General features: G+C 48.3%; 1 protein-coding gene across 8 annotated transcripts in view; it reads right to left on the bottom strand.

Moving 5' to 3' along the window:
- The window catches only part of LOC147027878 (uncharacterized), a 143,169-nt gene that overhangs the window by 124,814 nt on the left and 1,642 nt on the right, over window positions 1-16,713 (bottom strand). For 5 of the 8 annotated variants that reach the window (XM_085877593.1, XM_085877595.1, XM_085877600.1 and 2 more), the window contains exons 1-2: window positions 14,958-15,146; window positions 11,584-13,629 (exon numbers count right to left, since the gene is read on the bottom strand). In XM_085877593.1, coding sequence (XP_085733719.1) covers window positions 11,584-13,629; window positions 14,958-15,011 — 2,100 coding nt within the window. In that variant the 5' untranslated portion in view covers window positions 15,012-15,146. Of the gene's footprint in view, window positions 1-11,583; window positions 13,630-14,957; window positions 15,148-16,713 lie in introns of those variants that run through there. The other 3 variants (XM_085877599.1, XM_085877596.1, XM_085877594.1) reach the window with 2 other exon arrangements.

Genomic DNA, 16,713 nt, shown 5'->3' with positions numbered 1-16,713 from the left:
TGCATTGTGAATTACATTTCTTATTCGTGATAACTCCACTCTGTGTCTCCCTTCCCGATTATGACAATTGTAAAACAACAACCCGTGTTAAATGGTCCAGTTCGTCGTCCATGTCTTTCCTTCATTGACCCAGCACGGTCTGTATTGAGAATTAGTGAGGCTGTTTGGGCCGGTAAGTTGTCATTGGTAATTCCGCTCGGTTAAGCCGGTCACACCTTGACGATTTAGCCAGCGTATGCCGACGTATGAAAATTTTGTCTAAAACGCTGGCACACGTCGAATACGTTATGGGTAAGTTTTGTATACGTTAAGAGCACGCTGGCATACGTCGTAGTTCGCTGGCTTACGTCGTAGTACGCCGAGCTCGTCGACAAATTTTAACATGCTCAAAATTTTTCGATGTATGCCAGCGTATGACTCACACGTTCCGCATACGCTGGCCATAAGTTGTAGGCACGTTACGCGATTGTTGACACACGTTACTTGTAAGTTACTCATAAGTCTAAACACGTTGAGATAATGTTTAGCGTCAGTGTTCCAGACTACGTGTTTTCTTTTTTTCTTCGGCATGACGGTGATGTTGACACTTCGATTTCTAGTGCGCTTATAAAAAAATATATACAATTAATAGGCTGCCGCTCAACGATTTAAATCATAACCGCACTAGAAATTGAAGTGTCAACATCACCGTCATGCCGAAGGAAAAAAAAATAAAAATAAAAAAACCATGGAGTCTGGAACACTGATGGGTTCCTCCCGTGAAGCCCATTTTTATATACAAATTCCCCTAAACGCTGCCAATACGCCATTATACGGTAGCTGAAAGTTAGAAACACGTTCATTAAGTTCTGTGGTCGTCCGGAAGACGTCAAATACGTCTACATACGTTGGAGATACGTTACACATAGGTTAGAAATAAGTTTTGAGTACACTAAACATTATCTCGACGTGTTTCGACTTATGAGTAACTTACAAGTAACGTGTGTCGACGTGTGTCAACGATCGCATTATGTGCCTACAACTTATGGCCAACGTATGCAGAACGTGTGCGTCATACGCTGGCATACGTCGAAAAATTTTCAGCATGCTTAAAATTTGTCGATGTACTACGACGTATGCCAGCGTGCTTCAGGGTGCTCTTAACGTATACAAAACTTACCCATAACGTATTCGACGTGTGCCAGCATATTCGGCAAATTTTTCATACGCTGGCTTTTTCATTTTTTTCATTTTTCATTTTCATTTTTCATACGACGTCGGCATACGCTGGCTAAAACATCAAGGTGTGACAACGGCTTGACACTTCGATGTCTAGTGCGGTTATGATTTGAATCGTCAAGCCGCAGCCTTTTAATAGGCTACGCCATGTGATAGTCAGCGATACGCTGCCACGCTATGCATAAGTTAGACTATCGTTGGGCATAGGTTGTGAACGCCGACAACACGCTAAGCAATCGTTGGTATAAGTTATCGAAACGTTCTGTGTACGTTACTAATACGTTATGCATAAGTCCAACTCATTATGAATTTGCCCAAAACTGGAAAAAAACATCAATAGTTCAGCATACGCCAGCGTTTTACATACATTTTGATATGTTGCCATACGCTGGCTAAAACGTCAAGGTGTGACAGCGGCTTTACACTGGGCCGAGGTCGCTCGAGCGACCCGGTTCGACAGAGCCCATCGAAGGTGTGGTTTCCCCGGTAGCTAGACTGCGTGGTTATTTAGGTATATTGGAGATCGAGACAATTAACCCTACGCCACGTGGTCGAAATATTGGCATCCACGGTCCGCTAAGGGACCGGTGACCTTTGGAGTTGTCCGAGAACCACGACCTAAATTCCGGGTGTTCGGTGGGAGATGACTCTACTGCTCCACTTAGTGGTCGTTTATCGCCGCCGAACCCCAGCCCACAACAATATGTCCAGAGAGACAGTCACAAACTCATGTCTGATATTGAGGGCCTCCACCAATGTTGGGAGAGTAGAAGCAGCAAATCCAAGGTAGAGTGACCAGGTCTGAATCCAAATTGATGATCTGAGATGAGGCTGTTAGTGTTGAAGGAATGATTTTATGTCAACTGCAATGATAGATTTCAAGACCTTGCGGATGATTGGAAGTACAGTAAGCTAAATGCACTGTCGCGAAGGGGATTGGTTTTTGCACTTTTTTAAGTGATGCTGTGATTTTGGCTGATTTCCAATCTTCCAGGTGAATAAAGGAGACCAGTCTGGAAGTGTAAAAATAATAATAATAATAATAATAAAAAAAATTTAAAAAAACACGAATATACAAATCACAAATGTCGAAGCAGGACACACTTTATGACCCGCGAATAGCAGGTTCCAACAGTAGTTCCTCAATTATAAACTGAAGTTTGTAGACAAAAGGACAGACAGAAGTGAACCAATTGCTTAACCCTACCTCTCACTTCGCATATATGGGGTTAAAATGTTTATATATATTGTTGTGGTTGAGGAAATTCGCAAACCACCATTCAGGTCCCATAGGTGAGATATCTCTGTAAGTATATGTGTAGTTAGCCCAAACCCGTTGTTTAGAGGGAATAAATGTCATTCATTCGGGCTGCGACCCTTCAAGATAGCCGTTTTTCTGTTCTATCTTTATTTTGAGCCAACCACGTCTCAACAGCCATCACACAACAACCACCAACCGCAACGCCGCTCCACAACAACAACAACAACGCCAACAGCCAAGACCTTTACCGTCACAACTCGCTCTCGCAATCATCGCATCACCGCCATGCCGGGCGTCGCCGTGGCCAGGGACCGCCACAATGGACCCTCCACCGCCTTCACCTCTCCTCCTTCTGCCGCCATTCCCGCGCCGCTTGTGGGCACCGATCCTGGACTCGTGCGGGGCGCGCGCCGAGCGGCGGGTGCAAGGAGCGGCCTTTCCGGGGAAGGCGGATCGGGAATGATTCACGCCCACTTTTCCTCCGTCCAATGGGGGAGCGTGGCTCCGCCCCTGAGCCGATCCTGATCCAGGAATCCGCATATGGTTTTTCCTGTCGCACTATAAAGCGCCGAGCGCGGGGCGAAGCGTGGCAGCAGCAGCGCAGCAGCCAAGAGAGAGTTGGAGAGGTGTGGCAGCGACAGAGAGAAGAGTTTCTGTTTCGGGCTCGGGCGCGTTGTGGCGGCGGCGAAGCGTGGCAGCAGCAGCGCAGCAGCCAAGACGGGGTTCGGAGTCTGTCGGGGAGCTGCGGAGAGGGGAGGCCGGGAACGCGGTCGAGGTCGCAGTGGAGTCGCTCGTCGCGGGACCCAAGCAAGCCAGATATCCTCTTTCCCCAGAGCATCAACAACCCCCCCCCCTGAGATAGTGTGAGGAGGGGGCCCCGTTCCCAGCCCATTTCAGGCAGTGCCAGCGAGGCCCGCGGAGTCGGGGCGCCGCCGCCATTTTGCGGCTCATCACCAGACGGGTAGGCTCGACGCGGTCTCGGCCCCAGGCCCGTCTGCCCCCTTGTCGTTGAGGGTGGCCCCTTTTTCTTTTGCTTTGGAGTATATGTGTTGTCGGCGCCGTCTGTGAAGTAAAACTGTGTAAGTGTTGCCGTGTGCTCGCGTAGTCTGTAGTAGATCTGCATTGTGTTTCTCTTTTACCTTTGCTTTTTTGTGCATAATTGTTGTGTTACTTTTACATTTGCTTTTGGTGCATAATTGTTGTAATTGTATACGTGTGCTTTCCGTTTGCCGCGGAATAAATGTGCCTTATGTTGAACTGTTTTTCCCGTTTCGCTTCGTCTTTTCTTTAATTGAATCTCCATCTTACTTCACATAAAGGGTTGGTCGTGGGCTAAATACGCCCAATAATTAATCGGAACCGTCGAGGTTGACGATAACACCGCTCGGGTATCCCGATAGTACGGAACGGGTCGCTTAAAGTGGCCTGTGTCCGAAGTCGACCTGCGGCGAGGTGCGATCGCCCGGTCTACCCTCCGTGTGGGTACTTAGGTAGGTCGAATTTGGCTAACAACCCTATCCCACGCGGGGGGCCGATTGGCACGATCGTGGTGAGGCCGAAAGGCCCACCCGTGACTAGTTCCCGGCGTTAGTCCGAGAGGGTCACGACGGAATTGTCCGTCCGGTGGGAGACATGCCGCGATTCGAGTTACGTGGCCGCTCGCACGCCGGCGGGCGCAAATCGGCAACACTGGTGTCAGGAGTGGGACACAAACCCATCCCCCTCCTCGCGGCACTGGTGTTGGAGAGCGGGAAAACGGACTCTCCTGTCTCCAGCTAAATTCATGGGAATCGGTCCAGGGGTGAGAGGAGCGACCCCCGATTCCCTCCAAATTACGAGCGATTTAAATTAACCCTTTACGAGAAATAAGATGGCGTCTCAAGGCGAGCGGGAGCTGAGGGTATTAGAAATGGATTTAGAATGTGTAGAATCCATGGTCCAGGATGAAAACCCCGTGCAGGAAATGTTGGTTGTGCAGGAACACGAACTCCCCCAACTCAACCCAGAGCCCGAAATAGGTGCGGCGGCGGCCGCGGTGTATGACACCTCCCCTCCCCCTCTCCACCAAAACCCTTCCCCGATCCCTGCCGAAACGGCTCACCCAAACGCACCCGACATGACGCAGCTATTCACCATGCTGGCAAAGATGAATGCGGATGCGCAACAAATGAATGCGAACATGAACAAGCAAATGAACGAAGTGAAAACGAAAATGGATGCAAACACAAATGAAATGAAAACGAAATAAAAGGCATGAACGAAAAGATGGATACAAACACAAACTAAATAAAAGGCATGAACAAGCAAATGAATGGAATGAAAACTAATATGGAAACAAATGCGCAAGGAATGAAGGAAGAAATGAAAGAGATGCGGGGTGAGACGCAGAACATGGGCCGAAGCCTGCAGGCGGGCATGAAGGCAGTGACCAGGGAGCTTAAAATGGCGACGCCACGTGTGGGAGCGAACGAGCTGGGAGGGAGCGCAACGGCTGTCAGGCCCGCGGTGGAGGCGGGTGACAAAGTAATTCGGGAGATGTGTTGGGCGAGGGTCGTGACGGAAAAAGTGACTGTGACTGAGAGGGAAAAACTAATTGGGGTGACGGAGACGTGCACGAGGGAGATAAGAGACGAGGTGAAAGGAATTGCGAGGGAGAGAAAAGAACAATTAAGACGGAAAGCAAGGATGAGGTACGCGGAGATCGTGAAAGAGCAAGGAGTGAAACAGAGGGAAGGACGGGAGCGACTTAAGGAGAAAGCAAGGTTGACCTACATAAAGATAAGGGAAAGATGCCAGAAAGAAGCAGAGACAAATAGACACGAGGGGACAACAGAAACTAATAAATGTACAGAGACACGGGAGATGGGAACGATAGAGGAGAGACTACACGATGAAGACAGGGTTAGAGACGAACACACACACACAGAGTTAGTGGAGGACGATGAGCGGGAGCTCGCGGAGCGTGTTGGGACCCAGTGCGAGCAGTTGGATGGCCTCCTCCAGGAACGAGGGGAGGGAGTATGCCCCCTTGAGGCGAGTCACGACCAGGTGGGTTCGGTCGTGCTTTGCGAGGTCGAGGGGAGGAGTGCTGTGGACAGGTGCACAGAAAGCTTGGGGGGTATAGAGGCCGCGGAGACCCTTGTGGGGACACGAATCCCCAGTGTGGTTGTCCCGGTGTGTGTGGTGCAAGGTGTGAGTGCGTCCCCGTGTGTGGAAGCGACCCCGTGTGTGAGTGGTGTGGTGGCGAGTGTGCCGGAGTGTGTTCTTCCCAGCACGCCGTGTGTGGATGAGACACCGCGGGCGAGTGCCCCCGCATGTGTGAGTGGTGTGGTTTGTGTGAGGGAAATGGCACGAGTGAGTGGAAGGCCGCGAGTGAGTGGAGCCACGTGTGCGAGGGAGGTGGCATGTGTGAGTGAACGGCGGAGTGCAAGGGAGACCGTGAGTGTGAGAGAGACAGCGTGTGCAAGGTCGCTGTGTGTGAGGGAGATGACGGTGGGCATGCGTGAGCACGCAGCCGCGTCTCCCGGTGTGAATGTGATGGAATCGACTGTGAGCGTCGTAACACGCAGCTGTGCGTGGGTTGAATGGCGACGACGACGGCGACAGAGGAAAGAAAGCTGGGTAGCGGCTGTAGCTGTTTCGGGGACCGTGCCGGGTTCACCCAACAGCGAGCGCGCGGTCCGTGCTGTGCAACGCACGAGGTCCCCACGTGCTCGCTTGCGGGAGTGAAGTCCCGGTCCGGAAACGCACGCGGTGGATTTGCCGATCCCGCGGACGGACAAAGTTTAGGCAGGTAAACGGATTTGGACCGGACGGGTTCTCCACGCGGGCAGGGTTCTCCACGCGGGCGTGTGTGTTAAGCTCCAACGGGCAGAGCACATGTGTTCGCGTGGGGAACCCCTCGAGACGTGGGGCTTGTGTTTTTTTATGCGCACGGTGACGTCATGGCTGCAAGTGGGGTTGGAATCCGGCAGGAGGGATATCCCTGCCGGATGGTACCGTCCAAGGAGGGACGAGGTACACGTGCAGCTGCATGACGTCACGGGCAGGTGCAAAGTGCGCGAGCTGTGAGTTGCCGCGCTGGTGCTGCGCATGTGGAAAAAAAAAAGGCAAGCCTCGCTTTCGGGTGAACAGGATTCCCGGGCAAGGGGTGGAAGACCCCCTTACCTGGGCACAGGATGAAACTAGTTAGGGGGAAGGGTTAGCATAGCTAGACCGGCTCCATGGGGCAGGGGTAAGTCCTCATGGGGCCCGTGGAATGGATTAGGTAGAGGGATTTAGATGAGATTTAGGTTGAGGAAATAATTTTTGGGATATTTGGAGACAGAGACAGACAGTGAATGTGTAGCGGGGACGTAGCTTAGCTACGTAGTGTTAAATGGAACGTGCTATAGTATAAGGGACGACGTGGGAGCACGAGTTCGGGGATGTAGTTAGAAGGATGGCAGAGTTCAGCGGTGAGTGTGTTGAAGAGTTGTTGGTGAGTGAAGTGGAAGCATGTGCTTGGTGAGTGAGTGAGGCCAGCGGGTCTGTGTGTATGGAGCGAATGGGGACTGCATGGTGTGATGAGCGATTGGGGGGAGGAGTGACTCCCGCCCAAGAGACCCCGGGGTCAGTGTAGAGTGAGTTAGGGGGTTAGTTAAATTGACAAAATGGAGGTCGTTTTGCTGTTGGTGGGAGTGTAGGCTCGAAACCCATTTGGAGGGGTGCAGGAGCCCTGTTGACGGGCTGGGAGCGTGGCTGCGAAAGGTGAGTATCGCTGAGTGGGTACCCCGGGCACCAGGCTAGTCGGCCGTAGTAGGCCAAGGGCCCATGGGTGGCCGGGATAGCGTAGTAGGCACGGGTGCGTCTGCTTGGTGCGGGGGCCGGTGCACCATTAGCCGCGTGGGCAGTGTTGTGGGCATGGGTGACCCTCGGAAAGGGACCCGGGAAGCCAGCCTGCCACGTGTGCGTTTCAGGGGAGGTGCCATGGGGGGCACTCCCCAGTGTTTAGGGAGCTGGTAGGCTCGGAGGCAGTGTAGTGCCCGGGGGTGCCATAGCGGGAGATTCGGCAGAGGGTCGTGCCTGCCAAGGGGAGCCACGCGTCCCAGCCATGAGACCGTGTGAGGGCACGGAGAGAAAATTGGGGGGCAAGGCCCGAAATTGTGAGGACACCAACACAGGCGACGGGAATCTGGGTTGTTAGAACCAATAGCTTAAGCGCGAGGAGCTTGTTGAAAGCCCCGGGGTAGTTTAACAGTTAAATGGATAGGGTAGATTAGGAAGTGTACCCCTCCGCACCATCCATCCCCTCGCTCTCGTTGTGGGCCGCTGGACCCACTTTGGTTATAGATCGCTGAAGTCTGGGGAGGCCATTCTGAGGCTTCGTTGGGCCTCGACACAGGACGCTAGCTCTCCCTTATTCCCCTCCGGGAAGGGAACGTAGGGGTTGGGAGTAGGCTAGGTGACAGGATAGGTTAGCCGAACAAGGACAGTACAGGGGGTTAGGGGACGATTTATAGTGGGGAAGTAAAAATAAAAAAATAAGTTGGGGCTAAATTGGGGTTTGACAAATTAAGGGAGTGGGTATAGACAGTGACAGGCAAAGGCGATAGGTTGGGAGGGAGACCGTAGAGTAGGTCCGAGCCCACCTTCCGAGTGGCCAGCACCACCGCACTCCCTCCACCAACCTCCACTGAACGGCGAAGGCTGGCCAGCTTCATCGGCAGCTGTTGTTTTGCTGCAAGGCCTGTGCCGGCTGGATCGGCTGCAGCTGCTGTGCTGCAAGGCCTGTACCGGCCGGATCGTCTGCAGCTGTTTTCTGCAAGGCCTGTGCCGGCCAGTTCATCTGCCGGCTGTGTTTGCCTGCAGCGGCCTTGTTCTGCAGGCTGTGTTTGCCTGATCACCTTTGCCATGCCATGCCCACTGCCCCTGCTCACCAGCCCCGTTCAATTTTTGCTTTCCCCCCCCCCCCCCTGTTCATTGCCATGTGCGCCAGGATCAGAAAGCAACAGTTGCAAGCTGCGAGAACTGCCCTGTTGGCAGCTACAACACGGGCCTGCAGTGGCGGCCCGTGCACCGTGTTTGCGTCCATCCATTCGTTGTGTTCATTGCGTGTGCCACTTGAGCTGGCACGGAGACTGCATTTGTGCAGCCCATGCACCGTTGTGGTTCACTGCGTTCAGTTCAAAATGGAAGGCCTTGGACTGCGTGTGAGCAGCTGGCCACGTCCCCTGTCACCTGCATTGTTTGAGTCAGAGACTGCATGCGAGCAGCCTGGCTCCCTGCTAACTGCTTTCTTTTTGCAGAGACCATTGATCCTGGGCCATGGTTTAGTGTAAAATTTGTAAGTTAAGGTTAAGATGTACTGTAAATATGAGTGCGCCCCCGGCATGTCTGTCTTAGCGCCGGCAATTTTATTTAAGTCGTCCGTGTGAGTGGGTTTGTTTAGTTAGTTACTCAGCCCTCAGGTTATTTATTTTGGGGACACGAATACCATGAATGTCGCACTCAGTGATCCGTAGGTAAAATGTACTAGGGGAGAACTACACATGATGGCACACGAAAATTTGACGACTCGGGACGAGTCTGTAAAAAGGGGAGGGGGTAGTGTTGTGGTTGAGGAAATTCGCAAACCACCATTCAGGTCCCATAGGTGAGATATCTCTGTAAGTATATGTGTAGTTAGCCCAAACCCGTTGTTTAGAGGGAATAAATGTCATTCATTCGGGCTGCGACCCTTCAAGATAGCCGTTTTTCTGTTCTATCTTTATTTTGAGCCAACCACGTCTCAACAGCCATCACACAACAACCACCAACCGCAACGCCGCTTCACAACAACAACAACAACAACAACAACGCCAACAGCCAAGACCTTTACCGTCACAACTCGCTCTCGCAATCATCGCATCACCGCCATGCCGGGCGTCGCCGTGGCCAGGGACCGCCACAATGGACCCTCCACCGCCTTCACCTCTCCTCCTTCTGCCGCCATTCCCGCGGCGCTTGTGGGCACCGATCCTGGACTCGTGCGGGGCGCGCGCCGAGCGGCGGGTGCAAGGAGCGGCCTTTCCGGGGAAGGCGGATCGGGAATGATTCACGCCCACTTTACCTCCGTCCAATGGGGGAGCGTGGCTCCGCCCCCGAGCCGATCCTGATCCAGGAATCCGCATATGGTTTCTCCTGTCGCACTATAAAGCGCCGAGCGCGGGGCGAAGCGTGGCAGCAGCAGCGCAGCAGCCAAGAGAGAGTTGGAGAGGTGTGGTAGCGACAGAGAGAAGAGTTTCTGTTTCGGGCTCGGGCGCGTTGTGGCGGCGGCGAAGCGTGGCAGCAGCAGCGCAGCAGCCAAGACGGGGTTCGGAGTCTGTCGGGGAGCTGCGGAGAGGGGAGGCTGGGAACGCGGTCGAGGTCGCAGTGGAGTCGCTCGTCGCGGGACCCAAGCAAGCCAGAAATCCTCTTTCCCCAGAGCATCAACACCCCCCCCCCTGTTTTCCCCCGCGCTGAGATAGTGTGAGGAGGGGGCCCCGTTCCCAGCCCATTTCAGGCAGTGCCAGCGAGGCCCGCGGAGTCGGGGCGCCGCCGCCATTTTGCGGCTCATCACCAGACGGGTAGGCTCGACGCGGTCTCGGCCCCAGGCCCGTCTGCCCCCTTGTCGTTGAGGGTGGCCCCTTTTTCTTTTGCTTTGGAGTATATGTGTTGTCGGCGCCGTCTGTGAAGTAAAACTGTGTAAGTGTTGCCGTGTGCTCGCGTAGTCGGTAGTAGATCTGCATTGTGTTTCTCTTTTACCTTTGCTTTTTTGTGCATAATTGTTGTGTTACTTTTACATTTGCTTTTGGTGCATAATTGTTGTAATTGTATATGTGTGCTTTCCGTTTGCCGCGGAATAAATGTGCCTTATGTTGAACTGTTTTTCCCGTTTCGCTTCGTCTTTTCTTTAATTGAATCTCCATCTTACTTCACGTAAAGGGTTGGTCGTGGGCTAAATACGCCCAATAATTAATCGGAACCGTCGAGGTTGACGATAACACCGCTCGGTTATCCCGATAGTACGGAACGGGTCGCTTAAAGTGGCCTGTGTCCGAAGTCGACCTGCGGCGAGGTGCGATCGCCCGGTCTACCCTCCGTGTGGGTACTTAGGTAGGTCGAATTTGGCGAACAACCCTATCCCACGCGGGGGGCCGATTGGCACGATCGTGGTGAGGCCGAAAGGCCCACCCGTGACTAGTTCCCGGCGTTAGTCCGAGAGGGTCACGACGGAATTGTCCGTCCGGTGGGAGACGTGCCGCGATTCGAGTTACGTGGCCGCTCGCACGCCGGCGGGCGCGAATTCGCAACAATATATATATATATATATATATATATATATATATATATATCCATATTAATATTTCGGCACGCCCCTTTCCTTGTTCCGCCATCAGATTTTTGTTACTGCATGAAATGAAACAAGATTTGGCACATATACTAATGATATTATTGTCTTCCTTAAGAGGCCCCTCAAAATTCGTTTTGATGCATTTTCACAAACTCCAACGGATTCCATTCAAATTCGGTACGATAATGGCTTTTGGTCCAACTTAGGTCATTGGCTATAATTTTTTTTCCATAACACTTCTGATATTCGAAAAAAAACGATAAATCGATATCCGTTATGGGATTTTCCATTCAAATCCACTCAAGTTTAAGGTCTACGGGGGACGCAAATTTCCACTTTGCCCCGGGCGCTGTTTACCTCCGCTATGCCAAGCTGTTAGGGTTAAGGTTAGGGTTTGGGTTAGTGTTAGCTACCCTAACCCTAACCGCTAACCCTAACCGCTATTCAGGAAATTTGCAAGAAAGCCCGGGCAACACTGGGCTTTATTGCTAGCCTGAGCAACGCCGGGCATTACTACTAGTATATGTATATATATATATATATATATATATATATATATATATATATATATATATATATATATATATATATATATATATATATATATATCTGATAATACAATTACAGCACACCATTTTAAAATCAAACAATTTTTTCAGCAATTCAACCAATTATTATCATGAAGCAAAACAATTATTTTCTCCAAAATTCCATCGCATTTTCAAAACAAAGGAAACAGCATTCGACTAACCTCAATGGCTACATCCATTTCACTGCTGTCGGTGTCAAGATCACTCTGTTTGTCATGTTCTTCATTAGCCGATTCAACATCATCCTCACTGCTTTCCACTTCGTTCTGCATCACGGTACTGTCACTTGAAATGGATGGAGATGGTAGCACGACACGCTTTACGAGAACACGAAGAGAACGTAGTCGAGGTAATGTCGTTACCTTCAAAGAGGATACAACAGGTGAGGCATTCTGTGGAGTTGTGCAAAGTTTGGTTGAGGATGATGCAGGTGAAGTTTCCTTGACTGGAGGGGAAAACTTTGGTAAAGCAAAAGATGACATTTCCTTTGGAAAAATGTCTGGTTGTGGTGAGCCATGGATAGGCAGGTTCACATCTTGGATAGAAAGTTGTGTTGAGGAAGATGTCGGTAAAGTTTCCTTGAGTGGAGGGGAAAACTTTGATGAAGCAAAAGATGACATTTCCTTTGGAAAAATGTCTGGTTGTGGTGAGTGAGGGATAGGCAGGTTCACATCTTGGTTAGAAAGTTTTGTTGAGGAAGATGAAGGTGAAGTTTCCTTGGTTGGACGGGAAATTTGTGATGAAGTAAAAGATGATATTTCTTTTGGGAAAACATCAGATTGTGGTGAGTTAGGGATAGGTAAGTTCACATATAGGGTACAAACTTGGGTTGAGGAAGATGCAGGTGAAGATTCCTTGGTTGAAGCGGATATTCGTGATGAAGCAAGAGATGATATTTCCTTTGGGAAAATGTCAGATTGTGGTGAGTGAGGGATAGGCAGGTTCACATATAGGGTACACACTTGGGGTGAGGAAGATGAAGGTGAAGTTTCCTTGGGTGGAGGGGAAATTTGTGATGAAGAAAAAGATGATATTTCCTTTGGGAAAACGTCAGATTGTGGTGAGTTATGGATCGGTAAGTTCACACTTTGGATACAATGTTGTGTTGAGGAAGATGAAGGTGAAGTTTCCTTGAGTGGAGAAGAAATTTGTGATGAAGAAAAAGATGATATTTCCTTTGGGAAAACGTCAGATTGTGGTGAGTTATGGATCGGTAAGTTCACACTTTGGATACAATGTTGTGTTGAGGAAGATGAAGGTGAAGTTTCCTTGAGTGGAGAGGAAATTTGTGATGACGTTAAAGATGATATTTCCTTTGGGAAAACGTCAGATTGTGGTGAGTTATGGATCGGTAAGTTCACATCTTGGGGACAAAGTTGTGTTGAAGTCGCAAGTGAAGTTTCCTTGGGTGGAGGGGAAATTTGTGATGAAATAAAAGATGATATTTCCTTTGGGAAAACGTCAGTGTGTGGCGAGTTGTGGATCGGTAAGTTCACATCTTGGGGACAATGTTGTGTTGAGGAAGATGAAGGTGAAGTTTCCTTGGGTGGAGAGGAAATTTGTGTTGAAGTTAAAGATGATATTTCCTTTGGGAAAACGTCAGATTGTGGTGAGTTATGGATCGGTAAGTTCACACTTTGGATACAATGTTGTGTTGAGGAAGATGAAGGTGAAGTTTCCTTGGGTGGAGAGGAAATTTGTGATGAAGCAAAAGATGATATTTCCTTTGGGAAAACGTCAGAGTGTGGTGAGTTATGGATCGGTAAGTTCACATCTTGGGGACAATGTTGTGTTGAGGAAGATGAAGGTGAAGTTTCCTTGGGTGGAGAGGAAATTTGTGATGAAGCAAAAGATGATATTTCCTCTGTGGAAATGTTACATTGTGGTGAGTTATGGTTCGGTAAGTTCACACTTTGGATACAATGTTGTGTTGAGGAAGATGAAGGTGAAGTTTCCTTGGGTGGAGAGGAAATTTGTGATGAAGCAAAAGATGACATTTCCTCTGTGGAAATGTGAGATTGTGATGAGCCATCGATGGGAACGTTCATGTTAAAGTTGCCAAGTTGTGACCGGTTGGTTGCTGGCAAGGCCTGTTGATGAAGACACGGAAGTTGCAGCAAGATCAAATCCGGTGAGCTTGAATGTGACGAAGTGTCAAGTTGTGCTGAATCAACAACAGATGTGAGCTCTTGCTGCTGCTTGCAATCCTGCAAAATATTTAAGAACCTGCTTATAACAAACAGAACTACAAGGGCACTCGGTAGAGCGCATACCCCCACCATGCAATGCCTGATCCATGAGAACATATTGGGCCCAATACATTTTTAAAATATCATGCTACACTGTAGTAGCCAAAAATATTGGCACCCTTGCACTTTTTTCAAATATTGCACCATTTCTTCCAGAAAATTGTTGAAATTAAAAAATATATTTTGGTATCCACATTTGTATTTCTTTGGTTTGTAGTGGAACAAAACAAAAAAAAATTACCCCCGTGTGGGGGTGACGGTCATCTCTATAATGTTTTTTACCATCATAATCGATGAACCGTTGCCAGATATCTCCTAAAATGACAGACTCAATAAGTTTTGAAAATGGCGACTTTCACAACTTTCGTGACCTCGTGACCTTGACCCTGACCTCAAATTCGGGGAAAAATATGTCGTTGGGTATCACTCCGACGTCTACCCACATACCAAATTTCATCAAGATCGGAAGTAAAAAGTTTTCTTTGCACCGGGAGGTGTTTTTGACCATCTTCCAGGTTACGTGGCGGCCAAACGGGAAGGAAATTCAAAAATCTGTCCAGTTATATACAAGATAATAGTTTTTACTATCATAATCAATAAACAGTTGCCGAATATCTTGTAGAATGGCAGACTAGATATGTTTTGAAAATGGCGATTTTTATAACTTACGTGACCTCGTGACCTTGACCCCGGACAAAAGTTATATCGTTGTGCAACACTCATCGACCTCTACCCACATACCAAGTTTCATCAAGATCGGAAAGAAAAATTAACGGACGGACATTTGGTCCGGCTTTATTAGGTCATTTCGGTAGAGATGACCTAAAAAGCTGAAAAAAAAACAAGCTACTATATCTTAGCTTCTTCCACAAAGAAATTCTAAAATGGCCCAGACAATATTATTGGCACCTTTTCGAAGTTGTTAGAAATAATAAAATTTCAAGCAGATGATTCTCCTGTACTTTGAAATTGAACTCACCTATGGTGAGTTTCAGGTGCCTTCAATAATAAAAATTTATATATATATATATATACATATATACATATATATATATATATATATATACATACATATATATATATATATATATATATATATATATATATATATATAAAACCCAGTTTGAAGAGAGAAAGGGAGTCATTGTGCTGTTTTGTGTCACTGTGGGTACCGCAATGAGCATGTAGAAAAGAAACAAAACCAGAGAATTGTCCGAGGATGTCAGACACAAGATTGTAACCAAGCTTGGACAATCTCAAGTCTAAAAAAGTCCATCGCCAGAGACCTTGATGTTCCTGTGTCCACCGTACGCAATGTTATCAGGAAATTTAAGGTCCATGGCACTGAAGCCAACCTCCCAGGACGTGGCCGCAAGAGAAAACTTGATTGAAGATTGCAGCGAAGGATTGTTCGAACGGTGGAGAAAGCACCTCAATCAACTGCCAAACAGGTTCATGCTGACCTTCAGACACAAGGTACGACAGTTTCAACTCACACCATCCGTCGCCAACTCAATGAAAGAGGATATTTATGGTAGGAGAGACCCAGGAGAACCCCACTGCTAATAAAGAGAGAGAGACATAAGAAAGCCTGACTGGAGTTTGCCAAAACACACATGAACAAGCCAAAATCATTCTGGGAGCATGTCCTGTGGACAGATGAGACCAAATTAGAGCTCTTTGGTAAAGCACATCATCTCTATGTTTACAGAAAACAAAATGAAGCCTTCAAAGAAAAAAAACAACTTCCCTACAATCAAACATGGAGGAGGTTCAGTGATGTTTTGGGGTTGATCTGCTTCCTCTGGCACTGGGTGCCTTGAATGTGTGCATGGCATCATGAAATCAGGAGATTACCAAGACATTTTGAAACACAATGTTCAACCCAGTGTCAGAAAGCTCGGTCTCCGTCGAAGGTCATGGATCTTGCAGCAGGACAATCACCCCAGACACACTTCAAAAAGCACCCAGGAATGGTTCAAGACAAAACTCTGGAATGTTCTGAAGTAGCCAGCAATAAGTCCAGATCTAAATGCCATTGAACACCTGTGGGGAGATCTGGTTTTTTTCTGATTTAAAAGAATATATTAAGTTCTGAATTAAAAACAAAGGTTCTGAAATATTAACAGTGAAATGAAGAATTGTGGAGACCAAAAACTTTTGTCAATTTGAACTTGTTTTCAGAGAAAATTGTGAGTTATTTGAAAAAAGTGCAAGGGTGCCAATATTTTTGGCCACAACTAAATCATTTGTGGCCCCATCTCTCAATGGTGAAGAATCACTTTAAAAATTAAATAATTCTCGTATCCAGATCCGGATGCAGATATTCACCAAAATCGAATCAATTCGTCCTCGTCACACATCCGTGTCCACCAAGTTTTGTCCGAATCGTGCACAACTTTTTGAGATAGTGATATCTATAGTTTTTGGCCCAATCTTTCAATGGTGAAGAATCACTTGAAAAATTCTAGCAGTCGAATCCGGATCCGGATTTTCACCAAAATCTAATCAGTCTGTCCTTGCCACACACCCAAACTGACCACAAAGTTTCATCCAGATCAGTCAACAACTTTTTGAAATATACTGCACACAAACAAACAAACAGACAGACAGACAGACAGACAGACAGACAGGGGTGAAAACATAACCTCCTTCCACCTTTGGTGGCAGAGGTTAAAAAAAAAAACATTTCATTCAATTACTTCATCACCTCACTTTACAGCTGAATATCCTGTCTGAAAAAAAAAGCCAAAAGGTGACCACGTGTGACTTCTTTAAGGTCACACTGAGGTGAACAGAGCTGCTATCCACCAGGAGCGACTCCTTGAGGAATTTCTGCCTACGAGAGATTCCGATGAGAATCGTTCTGCAGAGTAACCATGAAAAATATGTTTGCCTCATAACGTCACCAAATGATGTCATAATGTCTCAAGCTTGACATATCTAGAAAGCACTCATCGAGGTGTTCAATTTGAGGTACTACACAATATGGTTCCTAAAACTTGAAGATTTGACCTTGGGGTCAAATATGTTTGACCTTAG

This window comes from Eptatretus burgeri, chromosome 4 (genome assembly GCF_056783735.1).
Source record: "Eptatretus burgeri isolate ZD-2024b chromosome 4, Ebu_testis_v1, whole genome shotgun sequence".
NCBI lineage: Eukaryota > Metazoa > Chordata > Myxini > Myxiniformes > Myxinidae > Eptatretus > Eptatretus burgeri.
Note: the sequence above shows the minus strand (reverse complement) of the source record. Positions and strands in the feature narration are given on the sequence as shown.